Source organism: Prinia subflava, chromosome 7 (assembly GCF_021018805.1).
Source record: "Prinia subflava isolate CZ2003 ecotype Zambia chromosome 7, Cam_Psub_1.2, whole genome shotgun sequence".
Classification (NCBI taxonomy): Eukaryota; Metazoa; Chordata; class Aves; order Passeriformes; family Cisticolidae; genus Prinia; species Prinia subflava.
In genome coordinates this window covers 8026493-8039549 of record NC_086253.1, presented here as the reverse complement: position 1 = coordinate 8039549, position 13057 = coordinate 8026493, and the positions used below count along the sequence as shown (strand labels likewise).

Genomic DNA, 13057 nt, shown 5'->3' with positions numbered 1-13057 from the left:
ACCCCAAACCAAAACCAGAGACGGCTTTGTGCCTGGTGTGGCTAAAGAGCTGCATTCTGGTGACTTTTGAGCTTGCTCAGTGCTGCTGACAGGAGGAAAAGGCGCCAGCAGCAGGGAGCAGCCATGTTCCCCAGCAGGCTGGGGGAAGGAAGGCTCCCTCGGGGAATTCGTACTCACCTGGCGGTTTCATGTAATATTGCTCAATATCGGACATGTCCGTGTGCAGCGCACAATCGAGATAGTGCAGGATAACTTTTCTACTGAAGTAGTACCTCATGCCCATCAGAAAGATGGGCAAACAGCAGGTCAGCAGGAAGGACTTGGTCACAACAAAGCACATTACTATGGAGATAAGGAAGAGAAATAAACGACACCTGTCAGAAAAGAGAATTTAGTGTTGATTTCGGAATACAAACTCATTATAAAAATAAATCAACAAAACAAGCAGTCAAAATATACATTTGCAGTACACACACAATTCACGCTCTCGAGATTATCGTGTTAAGGGACGGCGTATCGCGACGAGATAACCCGGAGAAGTTTATGAGGTCCTGAAGGAGCCGGTGGGGAGGATGCCGCCCGCCCACGGCAGGGCCCACCGAGCCCCCCCGGAGCGGGGCCGTGGGGACCCCGAGGGCCTCGCACACCCCGGGCCCCCTCGCTGTCCCCGGAGCGCGGCCGGGTGGAGGAGCCGCGCTGCGGGCACCGCTCCGCAGCCATGTGTTCGCCACTGCGGCAGTGCTATTTCCATCAGCACCGACTCCCAGGGCAGCCATCCTGCCTGTTCCCATCCTGGGGGGCTTCTGCGGGTGGCTCTGAGCCGGCGGCTCTCTCCGGCACGGCCCAGAGCCACCGGCTGGGTCCCTCTGCTCCCCAGCGCCTGCCGGGGGTCCCCCTCCGGCGTGGGGCCCCGTCCTCCCCGCTGTCTGGGACATGGGGTGCGACCAGCCTGCAGCCACCGCGGGCAGGAGACCACCCCAAAGCCCTCTCGGGCGGGGGGCACGCATTATTAATTTGGCACGGGGAGGGGACACCTTGCACGCGCTATTTCTGGGCATTTAACTCGGGGAGGCGAGGAGACCCCACGGCTCGGTGCTGCTGCAGGGGGTCCCCCCTCCCCACGCCGCGGGGGAAATGGGGCCGCTTCCCTGGCGGGCCCGGCTGTCTCCAGGCAACGCCGGCACGCCGTGCCCCCCTGGCCGGGCTGCGCGGGGGCGGCTCCGCTCCGCTCCCCTCTTGCACCCCCAAGCCCTGCAATAACCAGGATCCTGATCTACCCTCACCCCCGCCGCGACCTCCCCTGCGCGGCTCCCCGCCCTAAGCACCGCGCAGGGTCGCGCATCCCGGCGGTGCAGGGCTCCCCCTCGCACCCCGCCTGTCCCCGCCGCAGCGCTGCGGCTCCGCGGGTCCCCGCACGATGCTGCGGCGCTGCCCCGGGGCGCCTCCCGCCTCTCCGACCATTTTGTGAAGACCCACAGCGGCGAGTAAACCCGGCGCCCCCCTCCCCAAAAGGGAGCGGATACTCACCCGCCAGCAGCCCGTAGAGCAGCTGAGTGAGGGGCTGCTGCTTCAGCCCCCTGAACGCCGTGTTGGGGATTCGCTCCATGATCCCCTCGTAAAAGATGCGGCGCACCACCTCCTGTTCAGAGGGGTGGAATTCGCGGATATAGACATTGTCGCGCCTGGGGTCTTCTTTTGGTGGGGTGAGGGGAGGTGGGGGTGAGGGAGGGGAGCCCGCCAAAGAGGGCCACATCTGGGAGGAGGAAACAATGATCGTGTCTTTTTTGGATCCCGGGATTGATTCATGATCTTCCGCCACAATCTTGGTCTCACAAACCATCTTGGGAGACAGACAATGCATGCAAACCGGCCGCGGGGAGGGGGCGAGGAGAAAAACAGGAGGGGAAGTGTCAGAAAATTAACAAAAAAATAAGATTAAAAAAAAAAAAAAAAAAAGGAAAAAGGGGAGGGGGAAGGAGCGGGGCGCGGAGCCGGCACGGAGACCCGCGGGCAGCGGGGCGCAGAGCAGCGCGGCCGGGCGGGACGGGAGGAAGGAGCCCCGCTGCATTTTGGAGAGGCATTTATAGGGCGGGGGGGCCGCGGGTCCCCGGGGTCCTAGAGCCCCCCGCATTGGCTGCGCGGGGTCGCCATGTGATCGGGGGGGCGGGACACCTCCCCCTGGCCCCCCCATCCCTGCACCGCCCCTTGCAAATTACTACGGCGCGGGGTTGCGCGGAGAGCCGGGGGCCGCGCATCCCTGCCCGCATACACCGGTGCACGCGGAAGGGGGTTATTAATTAATTTTTTACGTGTCTGTGTATCTACTGCGAACGCACTGTGCCCTCAGCAGCTTTCTGGAGTAGTCGCTGCGGGAGCGCGGAGCCGCGGGGAGCGAGGGCCGGCCCGGGGGGAGCTCCGCACCGCGTCCCGGGGGGGGCTCCGCACCGCGTCCCGGGGGGAGCTCCGCACCGCGTCCCGGGGGGAGCTCCGCACCGCGTCCCGGGGGAGCTCCGCACCGCGTCCCGGGGGGCTGCGGCGCGGCTGCTCCGCCGTGGGTCCCTCCCCGCGGCGGCGCGGCCCCGGCGCGGAGCTCCGCGGAGCGCGCCCCGGCTCCGCCATCCCGCGCGGAACGGGTCGGGAGGTGCAGCCGCGCGGCCCCCGGCTCGCCCCAACCCCAAGTAAATCCCCGTCTCCGTCCCTCAGCGCCCCCCGGTCAGTAACTTTTCCTGCCGTGCCCACGCCACTGCGCGGTGCAGGAAGCACGGCCGGCCCAGCCGCCTCCGCGCCCCTCCGCGGGGCGGTGAGAAGGGATGGAGGGGGAGGGGGGATGCGCACGGAGGAGGACGGGCTCCTCCTCTTCGCAGGACCCGAAAGCTTCGGCCTCTCCCGGTTGGAACCGGCCGGCATCTGCCCGAGGCATGCGCCGTGCGCGGCCGGTGCAGGGACGGGGCTGGGCGGGGGATGCTGGGCGGGGACACGGGAGTCCCCGGAGCCCCCAGCCCCGTGAGGTGCATCCCCTGAGAGCTCCGTCTGCGCATCCCCCTGCCCGGTGACAGCCCCCAGCCGTAGCAGCTGTGCCTCTCCTCAAACTTCACCTGTGCACCCTCCTGGGACTTGCAGCCCCTGCGAGCCTCAGCCGTGCCTTCACCTGCAAGGTGCACCCATACACCCCGTGAAAGTTTCGTCTGTGCCCCTTGCTCCGGTGAGGTGCTCCTGTGCACCCCCCGTGCAGTCATCTCTCGTTAACATCCCTGTATCTCCCTGGCAGGTGCACATGTCCCTGTGAGATGAACCCGTACACCCTCCCTACAAGTTTCATGCCTGCATGTCCTGGGAGATGCACTTTGCAGTCAGGCTGTGTCACTGGAACTCGGCGGGATTTGCCTTCCCGGAGCTCACAGGCTATGCCAAAGTCCTCAGGAAGATGCAGTGACTGCATCTTTGCTTCAAGCTAAGCTTGATTTCACTGTGATGATTTCACAGCGGTTTCATTGCTTCACTTTTCTATTAAAAATAGTTCAGGAGTATGAGAGAAGGGAGGGGAGAAGGTTTAGATAAGGACTTGGAAGCCTTCCCACCCAGAGGAGCGGTGCCAGCACCCCACAGGCTTGCGCTGCATTGGGCATCCCCAGTGAGGAGCTGCTCCTCGGTGCCTGTGGGACCTGCTCGTGGGCAGGCACTGCAGCGCTGCCAGGCTGCCTGAGCACCCGCAGAGTTCCCCTTTCTAACGAGCATCGCCTGCAACTGCAGCCGGAGCAGCCCCCAGCTCCCAGAGCCTCTGACTGTCTGCACTGGAGATCAAAATACGGGATTATAAAAGGCATCGTGGCACAGGTACAACAGTGGATGAGTTGGCCAAAAGAGCATCTCCTGCTCAAAAGTGGAGCCTGATGTGGGGGGAGATCACCCCAACGAGGAGAGGCAAGGCACACGGCACCCCTGCATCCCCCCTAACATCTCATCTCATCAAGGAAGGAGTAGTTGGATTCCTGCACTTGGGAGATACCTGGCAGCCCCAAATTCACCAACACAAAGAATCAGTGGATGGGGGGAAAAAGCTGAAAAAATCAGGGCAATGTTTGCCGTTGTATTCTGAAAGCTTCAGGCCAAAGATAGGAGGTTGCTGTTTGAGAAATATAATTAAGATAATACTTCGTTCCCACATGCCTGGGTTAAGCAGGCATTTATTTTTGTTTCATCCTTTCTAGTCAGATATATTCCTTATTTATGAAATTACTACAGTAATAAAAACAACTCATTCCTAAAAAAAAAAAAAAAAAAACCAAAAAACAAACAACCTACTGCAGTTATGTAACAGCCAAGGGAGCTCCCAATTCTGGGCTATGGACCTGAGTGTTTGCAGATGAGTTATCTTTAGAAAAGCACTAAATACTTGTTTACTATTTATGCTGCCACATTTGAGCATCTTATGAGCAGTAATTAATATCTCCTGTTCCCCCGAGATGAGGGGGTATCATCCTTGGCCACAGCAAGGGAACTGAGGCACAGAGGGATGCAGTGATTTGTGCACCATCATGCAGTGACTCAAAGAAGATACAAAGCACTGGACCAAATTTCCTGAGTCTTTCCTCGCAATATGAATGCCAAACTTTGCCTTTATTATTGCAAAGCCAGGATTCAGCTTTCTCTGTAAATGGGAGTGAAGGGGAGGTTCTGGGGGTGCTGCAAAATGGGGAGGTGGGAAGGAGGAGCTGAAAGCTGTGACTGACTGAAGCAAATGTCAGTGAAAATCAAGGGCCTCTCTGAAATCAATTGCAAAAGCCAGTCAGGTTCACAGACGGCAGATTTGGGTCCCTGGAATGAAAAGGATATTGTTAACAGCAGCTTGCTGGCAAGGCAACTGCTCTGCCAGGAGCTTTTGGTCTTCAAGAACACAGTTGTCATCCCAAGTCACTGAGGATTTTACTCTTGAGTTTACTTCTGCTCCTTCAGGACCTGAGGGTAAATCTCCCACATGCCATGACCGACTGCTGAACCTCACGGATAGAACTAATTTAATTAAGATGGACAGTTTAAAGTTTGAATGTCGTGCCAGTGCTCTCAGCAGCTCTCACTGCTCAGTGTAAAACAGGAGATTGTAGAGATGTTTGATCCACTGGTACGTTGGGGAAAAAGCCTGGGATAATGAGGGCAGGCTGTGTGACTCTGGGGGCTGAGGAGGTTTGAGTATTTCAGTAAGAAACATGTTTTGCTTTCAGCAGGTTTGCTTTAGGCTGACTTTGCTTTGGATTAGCACATCAAATCAGTAAGCCTTGGAAATGCCATTATTTATCCTTCCCAAATCAGCATCTCTCTTCTTGGGTCAAGGGGAGTCACTCTCTCTCATGAGCCCTAGGAAACACCCAGTAAATGTAGAACAGAATTACCAATTCCCCTGCTGACAAGATCATGCCCTGTTCTTCATCTGAAATTTTAGGTTTTCTGTCCAACTCTGGGCTTTGCATGACTTGAAACATCTTCCAACCAGATTTTACCATAACTCTTGCAGCAGTGAGATCTGTGTAATTGCAGATCAGGGAAACAATTCGGGAAGAGCAGTTGCTCTCCCAAAGCACCTATACCTAAGGAGTGGGGAACATCAAGGCAGGTCCCCTGCAAACCTCTGGGACCCACTGCTCAGTGTCTGCTGGACAAGGAGAGGTCCTGCTGGCTCTTCTGCAAAAGCTGCAAGCAGCCACAATCCTTTGCTCATCAGCAGCTGTATCTATCAACCTCAGCAATTAAGTGGTTGACAGCAAAATCTGCCCCAGGTTATATAAATGCAGTGATTCTGAAACAGCTCATCCCAGCAGGATGAGGCTGTCTATCAGGGATGGTTCCCACCCTGTCCTTTGCAATGTCTCCATCAGCGAGCAGGGGAGAAGATATTCAGGCTTAAAGATCTTCTCAACTGCCTCTGGGTTCTCTTTCAACCTAACCTGGACCTTGGTAATTTCAACTGTTTTTCCTACACTCCACCCAAGATGCCTGGAGCAGGCTGAGCACCTCCAGCACCTCTGGCTGTTTGGTCACAGCAACCTCCCACCCTCCTGCTTTGCTGGGCTGGGGAAAAAGTAAAAGCCTCTTTGTTGACTGCAGATGTGCATATGAATGTGAGGCATTTGCCTAATAAATATCTTCCCAAAGGGGGATTAATTAGCATCCCAAGGTTTTCTCATTGCACTCCGTCTGACTGCAGCAGCTCTGCAGCACCTTCTCTTAGGGACGCTGGTTTCCTGCTGGGACCGTGTTGCTGGCCCCTTTTCACTGCACAGAGCCCCAGGGCTGAGGATTCACAAATCTCCTGCTCAGGAGCCAGCATTGGCAGCAGGTCCCGTGCTGTGCCAGTGTCTGGCAGTGACCACACACACATTTCCCCAGTTCTGCCGTTCACTGTGACCCATCACAGCAGCGATGAAGGGTTCCCTCCTTCCCCGCGTGCCTGCGTGCTGTGAATAAGCCACTATAAACCCTGACATGCCGAATTGTTTCCAACTGGTAAAAATCCAAGACTTGGTAACCAGGGCCAGAGGTGGGATCTTCTGACACTCACAGATACCTGCTGGTGTTGGAGCTGGCTGGCTTTTGCTTTGGGCACAGCAAAGTGGGAAAATAGACCCCTTGGATTCACGGAGCCTCACAGCCCAATGTGGATCTCAAATAGATCGAATGAATCATGTGCTAAAATCAGTTAAGTTTATATGTAAAAGGGAGTTCAGGGTGACTAGCTCAGCTGTGTGAGTCTCCCCAGGGGATGTCTGAAGATTAATCTCTTCCTACAACTTTTTTGGGCTGAAAGAATTTTGTGGGTTGTGAATTAAATACGAATGTTTCCCAAACAGTGTGCACGCCCACGGCTGGCTTTATCCTCTGTCGAATTGGGATTTTGGAACTTGCATGTACATTTAATGTACAATAACATCTGTGTTGAAGAAACTCCTAGATCAAAGCAACATTAAAATCTGAGCTATGTAGCAATTACTTAGAGATTTATCTAGAGCATCTCAGTGCAGCCATCAGGAATGCTTTCAAGGAAAGAAGTATTCAAGGCTGGAATGGATGGGGTTTTAAGCAGCGTGGTCTAGTGGAAGATGTCCTTGCCCATGGCAGGGGATTAGAACTGGATGATCTTTAGGGTCCCTTCCAATCTAAACCATTCTATGATTCTATAGAGATTTTAAGTATCTTCATTTAAGGAGTAGTATTTTCTGACACTGGATATGAAGTCCCGGGGAGACAACATATTTTCTTCCTTATAATATTTTTGCTGCAAGCTTAGATTAAAAAAAAAAAAAAAAAAAAAAAGTTTGGGTTTTCCTCCCCAGATGTTACCAGATACTTTCACTTCAATTAGCTGTAGGATACAGAGCTGTGCAAGCAGACCAAGCTCCGTGATGGATGGGGGAGGCTGTCCAGGGGCAGTGTTGGGAGCACGAGGCCATGAAGGAAAGGACAGGAGACGTGTCCTGAAAAAAGCTGAGAGCAGGAGAGCTCTTATGCACGTGGGAATAACACAGGTGGTGTGAGCCAGGAAATGCTCATTTCTTGGGGTTTTCAGTGCGGGACTTTGCACCTTCTTTGTAAATTAGCAGCACCGCTTTGGAAAATTACCTTCCTCCACTGTCAGTTCCTTCTCTTGCTCTAAATAACCTCCAGCCACCTGAATTTTGGCTACCTGCTTGGGTCAGCAGGGTAGCACTATTACAAAATCTGCTGTATCATGAACAACTCTGTCAATGTGTATCCATCTTTGCTAAGGAAGAAGGGGAGAACATGAGGTTAATGACTGTACTTTTGACCGGCAGCTGTTTTGCTGGTGTTTTAAACAATGATTGTTTTGACTCACAGTCACCAAAGTACAACTGTAGCTTTATGACAGGACTTGGATGAGGAGCATCCTATTTAGTCTCCACATGGCAGGCACTGCAGCCTGACAGCAGGCAGGGGGAAAGGAGTTTGAAAAGCACCAAGGGGAGGTAAAAGGAAAACAGGAAGAAAATTGGAGCAGAGAAGGTATGAGGATATTCTGTAGCAAGGACAGGAAAATTAGATGTCAAACCAACCACGGGTAGAAAAACCTCAAAATACTGCTACTAAATGCCCTGGTTTAAGATGAGCTCTGCAATGATAAAGCAGGAAAAGATGTGGCAAGGTTACTTGAAGTTTTTCTGGCTACATTTGAGAGTCTGTTCTGCTGCTGAGAAAAGGAAAGTCACATTTTCAGCTTGGCCTGCAAGGCTGCCCTGTAACTGCTTTTAAGGTCCAGGAAATGCCCCAGCTCCTCCAACAGCAATGTGTGTGTAGCCTTGGGGTAGGCAATATAGATCATCCCCTCTATGGGTTGGGCTCAAGTCAGAACTGATTTTACACTGGTTTTTCCAGTACTTCACCCAGGCTGGGATTTTCCTTTCATTATGCCTTTCAGCAAGGAGCTGAGGCAAATTTTCAGGTATTTCCAGTTTTCCTGCTCAGTGATGCCCCCAGGCCACACTGCTGCAAGACACGGACCACAGATCCCCTTCCCTCTGTACATGGGGTGGGGGGACAATCACTCCAGATGACACAGAGACTTGAGCTCCTTCTGGAGAAGCAACACCTATCACAGAGAGAGGCATCTGACTTATCCTCCCTTCTCTGTCTGGGGGACCCCAAGTTCTTAAAATCACCCTTCCCACAGCTGCCTGATGCTTGGTCCTCTTCTCTACAGAGATCCAGGAGTCCAGCATCCTCCTCTGGGACAGTTTGAGCATGGGGACTAGTGTTGGGCATCATCAGTTGGGGTCCACTAGGTTTCTGGGGAGTCCTGGGCAGACTCTGAGCTGGCCACAGAGAGCAGTGCTCACCTGTGCTTCCTGCAAAGGGCATTCTGGACATCTGCTCAGGGAGGGTTGCACCCCAAAGTTCACTGGTGGGGCAGGAGGATAGACCTGCTGGAGCAGGACACAGCCACACATCTGTTTCACAGACTGGTTTCTAGTGTTAGATGCAAACCTGCCAGGAAACCAGGAGTCCCCATTTTCCTTGTGTGGACGAAGCTAGAGCAGCTCCACCTAGGCTCTCTTGAGAAGTCTAGTTTTTTTCTGTATGTGTTGCTCTGATTTTTCTGTAGTGGGGATGTTTTGATCCTTGTGTGCCCTATTTCCTTCAAAACTGAAGTCCTAAAAGCTTGTGACATTTCAAAGATCTGGTGGCATTTTCATAGTGGTGAGGTTGCTATGTTGATTGCACTGGGCAAATTCAAAAAACACAGCGCCTTCCCATGGCATCACAGTCCAGAGCAATGAGCACAGCCTGGCACCCTGCAGAGGCCAGGGCAGGGAAGAGGCCATCCTGCATTGTGGGTGGATAAAATTGGGCTGAAACAGCCAAAGGGAGCCAGCCTTGAGTCACCTGTGATCCTGCATCCTCAGTGCTGGTGCTGAACTGCTCCCTCTGTGTCAGACTGCTGCTGCGCCTGTCTGTTTGTCCAGCTGGGGAAGTGGGTGAGCACCTTCCTAGAAAGAAACCGCTGTGCAAACACACACTCATGCCATTATTCTGCAGCTCACAAATGAATTTGAACTTGATTGAAAACAAAATCAGGGCAACTGATGCAGCAGGGGCCAGGGAAGCAATAATGGTAACAGGCAAGAGGTTCAGGGCTGGAGCTGCAGGGGCTGGATGACAGCAGCTGTCTCAGAAAATAACAACCTGTGACCCTGGGAAAAAGAAGCCTTTTTGTGACATCACCCAGTCAATGATGCCAGCCAGCCAGGGAAAGGGAGGAGGTTTTCACATCCCGAAGGTAGAGTGCCTCATGCTGGTCTGGCCCAAGCATGAATTCACTCCAAACTCGGGAAAGGTGCGAGTGGTGCCTTGGGAAACAGAGAGGAGCCCGTGCAGCTTCAGTTGCAGGAGGTGCCTCCTGCGTGGAGAGGAGCCAGGCGAGCTGATCTCCCCACGTTCGAGTTTTGCTCTTGGATTTTTGCTCCAGAGGGAGCGAGGCGGCCCAAGGCTGCCCTGGATGCTGGGAGGGGAGCGGGGCTGGCCTGGGGAGCCGGGTGCCGTGTCCTGGTCGGGCTGAGGGAGGACGAGCGGGGCTCATCCCGCACCGTGCAGCGAGCGCCGTGCAGGGAGCAGGAGAAAGCGAACGTGCGCAGACCTCCAGTGGCCCTCCCCAGTACTACACGGCACTAGCACTGTCACTGCCACCCCAGGGATCACTGTCACTGCCACCCCAGGGATCACTGTCACCCCAGGGATCACTGTCACTGCCACCCCAGGGATCACTGCCGCCCCAGAGATCACTGTCACTGCCACCCCAGGGATCACTGCCACCCCAGGGATCACTGCCACTGCCACCCCAGGGATCACTGTCACCCCAGGGATCACTGCCACCCCAGGGATCACTGCCACTGCCACCCCAGGGATCACTGTCACCCCAGGGATCACTGTCACTGCCACCCCAGGGATCACTGCCACCCCAGGGATCACTGCCACTGCCACCCCAGGGACGGGGACTGAGCCTGAGGTGCCTCTTCTTCCTCTGCCACTGCGAGTGAGTGAACAAGAGCTCATGTGCACAGTCAGGGGTCCTGTAGGAAAGCAAAGAGATATGCAAGAGTTACTCCTCTCCTCCTTGCTTCAGTGGGCAGTGCCTCAAGCATAATAAAACCCACAAAATTTGAGGCTGCAGGCTGTGCTTCAGATCTCAGGGAGAAGCCAGGACAGTACCTGTGTCACTGTGTGACACTGCCCCGTGGCAGCCCTGGGCTCCGTCTCACTTTTGAGGCCAGAGCCTGCAGCCTCTCTGGGAGGCTGCTCTCAGGCACAGGTCCCTGGAAATGCAGATAAACCTGCACAGTTCTAATGTGGGTCTGGGACCTGGCGAGGGCTCAGCTGCTTACGGCCCCTGCTGTGCACTGGAAACACGGACCCTGAGAGCAGGTGAGACAGTCAGGGATTTTGTTTCCCATACTTGACAGTATCTTTCTTACAACGAGGGATCAGTGCTCAGGAATGCTCAGTGGGAAACACTGAAGGTCCAGAAAAGGTCTGCCCTAAGGAATTTTACAGTGCATCGCTGGGACAAGCATGATGCATAATCTCCCAACCACAGAAATGTGTGCAGTACAGAAACTCTGTCCCTCCCCTTTGCTCCCTCCTTCTCTGAGATGCAGAGGGCCTTTCCCATGGATATCCTCCCTCCTGGTGTTCTCATCCAGACAGGCACAAGGCTTGAACTCGTTAGCTTCATGTGATTTCATCAAAACCCTTCTAACAACCACCGCTTCTTCATGTGCCTCTATTGTAAACACCTCCATAAGGAATGGTTACTCATTTACGAGGTAGTGCTCTACGTGCCTGTCTGCTGCTCCTGAGAGAAAAAAAAAGTAGCAATACAAACCCCTAGGGTTTGGTGATGATTTCCTGGGTTTAACAGCGACCAAGGAATTAGGTTTGAGGCTTTTTTTTTGTTTTGTGATCCCTTTGCACCACATGGCTGGTTTTACTTAGCCTAATTTCTTAGCCTCAGCCTCCTCCGTGGCTTTTTCTGCCTTTTCTGATATCCGTCACCTTCCCATCACTCCCTCTGCAAGAGGCAGAGTCATCTCAAAATTCAGAACAAATGGTTTAGGTACCAATGAGTTATCTTGTGTGGCTACAACAAACAGGTTTTATAAGGAAAAAACCAAGAGCTGTGTTGAGCACAAAAGGGAAGATCAGAGGATTTGAGTTCAAGGCTTAGTGTCTAATTTCATCATGTCCAAGTGAGGATTGAAGCCTGGTAAGAAAAACCTCCTTCCTTGCTGTCCCCTGTCCACCCACTGGTGCTCCCTGGGGGAGTGCTGCTGATTGCTTCAAAATTCGATTTCTGCACTGGCAGTGACATGTTGGGTCTGGCAGTAATTGCTTTGCCAGACAACTCTCTGCTCATCACTGCCTGCATGCTGGGATAGTACCATAAGGCACAGGGCTGCAAGAAGCCCCGTGCTTTTGGGTCAGCACCCCCTGCACTTAGCCGTGCACTCATTCTGTGAGTGGCACACCAAGGCTTGGGGCTCAGTGCCTTGTGCTTACTGGGGGTTGGAGCCTTGAATCAGCAGCGCTTTGCCAACAGCCCTCCCTACCCCATTCCATCCCGTCCTGTCCCGTGCTGTCCCACATCCACCTCTTCCCTGCTGCATCCTCCCACTGTACTCTGGGGTGCCCTACCTAGTGGGAAAACCTTTGAGGGCCCACAAGTTCCCTTGCTGCTGCTCACCCTCTGCTGTTTCCTGACTACCCCGTGCTATTTCCAGTACATCTCCAGAAAATAGCTCACTCCCCCCGACACCACTGGCTCTCTACAGCAGGGAGCGAACTCAGCAATTTACCAGAGGGATTCTGATTCTTATTTTAGACTCCTATTTTAGCCTTCTTTTTCTTTCTAAATTTGTTAAGTTAATCCTTTTTACAGCTCTGGGAGTGAGGTGCAGCATCGCAGGGCCCGCAGAAAGACTTACTGGCTTCTCAGCCTCACTCCCTGCAACCTGCTTTCCTCACCTTGCCCCCATGAGCCCTTTAATTTGGACAATAAAAGATGCTCTGAGCTAAGCAGCTGCTTTTTATTACTATTATTATTTTTAAAGCTGCAAATGTCACCATCTCTTCAACTACAGCAGAGAAGGTGAAATGGAAAATGTGGGGTTTGGGTGTGTCTGAAAACTTCAGTGTCCTAATGTAAATCAAAACTGTGGGTGATATCTCTTGCCTTGCAATCTTCTCCATCTCTATATCACTCATTGCAAACAGCTCTTCTCAAGATGGTGCTTTGCCATGGGATCTGCCTTGTATCTGCCATTTGCAGAAACCTGGCCTCCAGAAAATCTGTGTGTAACATCTGTGGATCATCTCGGTTTCAGTGGCTGGGAAGAGGGTGATTTGCTGTGGTCATGCAAGTCTCTTTTCAGTTGTTTTAGCACATCAACACGCTGGTACAACTGGCCCAGACAACATCTGTTATTTCTACAGTGCCAGCTATGTATTATCTTGACTGATTTTCTGTTAGATCCAGCTGTTCTGGCTGATATGCTAT

At 53.4% G+C, this 13057-nt stretch overlaps 1 protein-coding gene across 1 annotated transcript in view; it reads right to left on the bottom strand.

The window, feature by feature from the left end:
- NAT8L (N-acetyltransferase 8 like) overlaps nucleotides 1-1995 on the bottom strand; it is a 32369-nt gene extending 30374 nt beyond the window's left edge. Inside the window, exons 1-2 of the mRNA XM_063401480.1 lie at nucleotides 1528-1995; nucleotides 178-342 (exon numbers count right to left, since the gene is read on the bottom strand). Coding sequence (XP_063257550.1) covers nucleotides 178-342; nucleotides 1528-1861 — 499 coding nt within the window. The 5' untranslated portion in view covers nucleotides 1862-1995. The remainder of the gene's footprint in view (nucleotides 1-177; nucleotides 343-1527) is intronic.
- Nucleotides 1996-13057: the final 11062 nt, after the last annotated feature.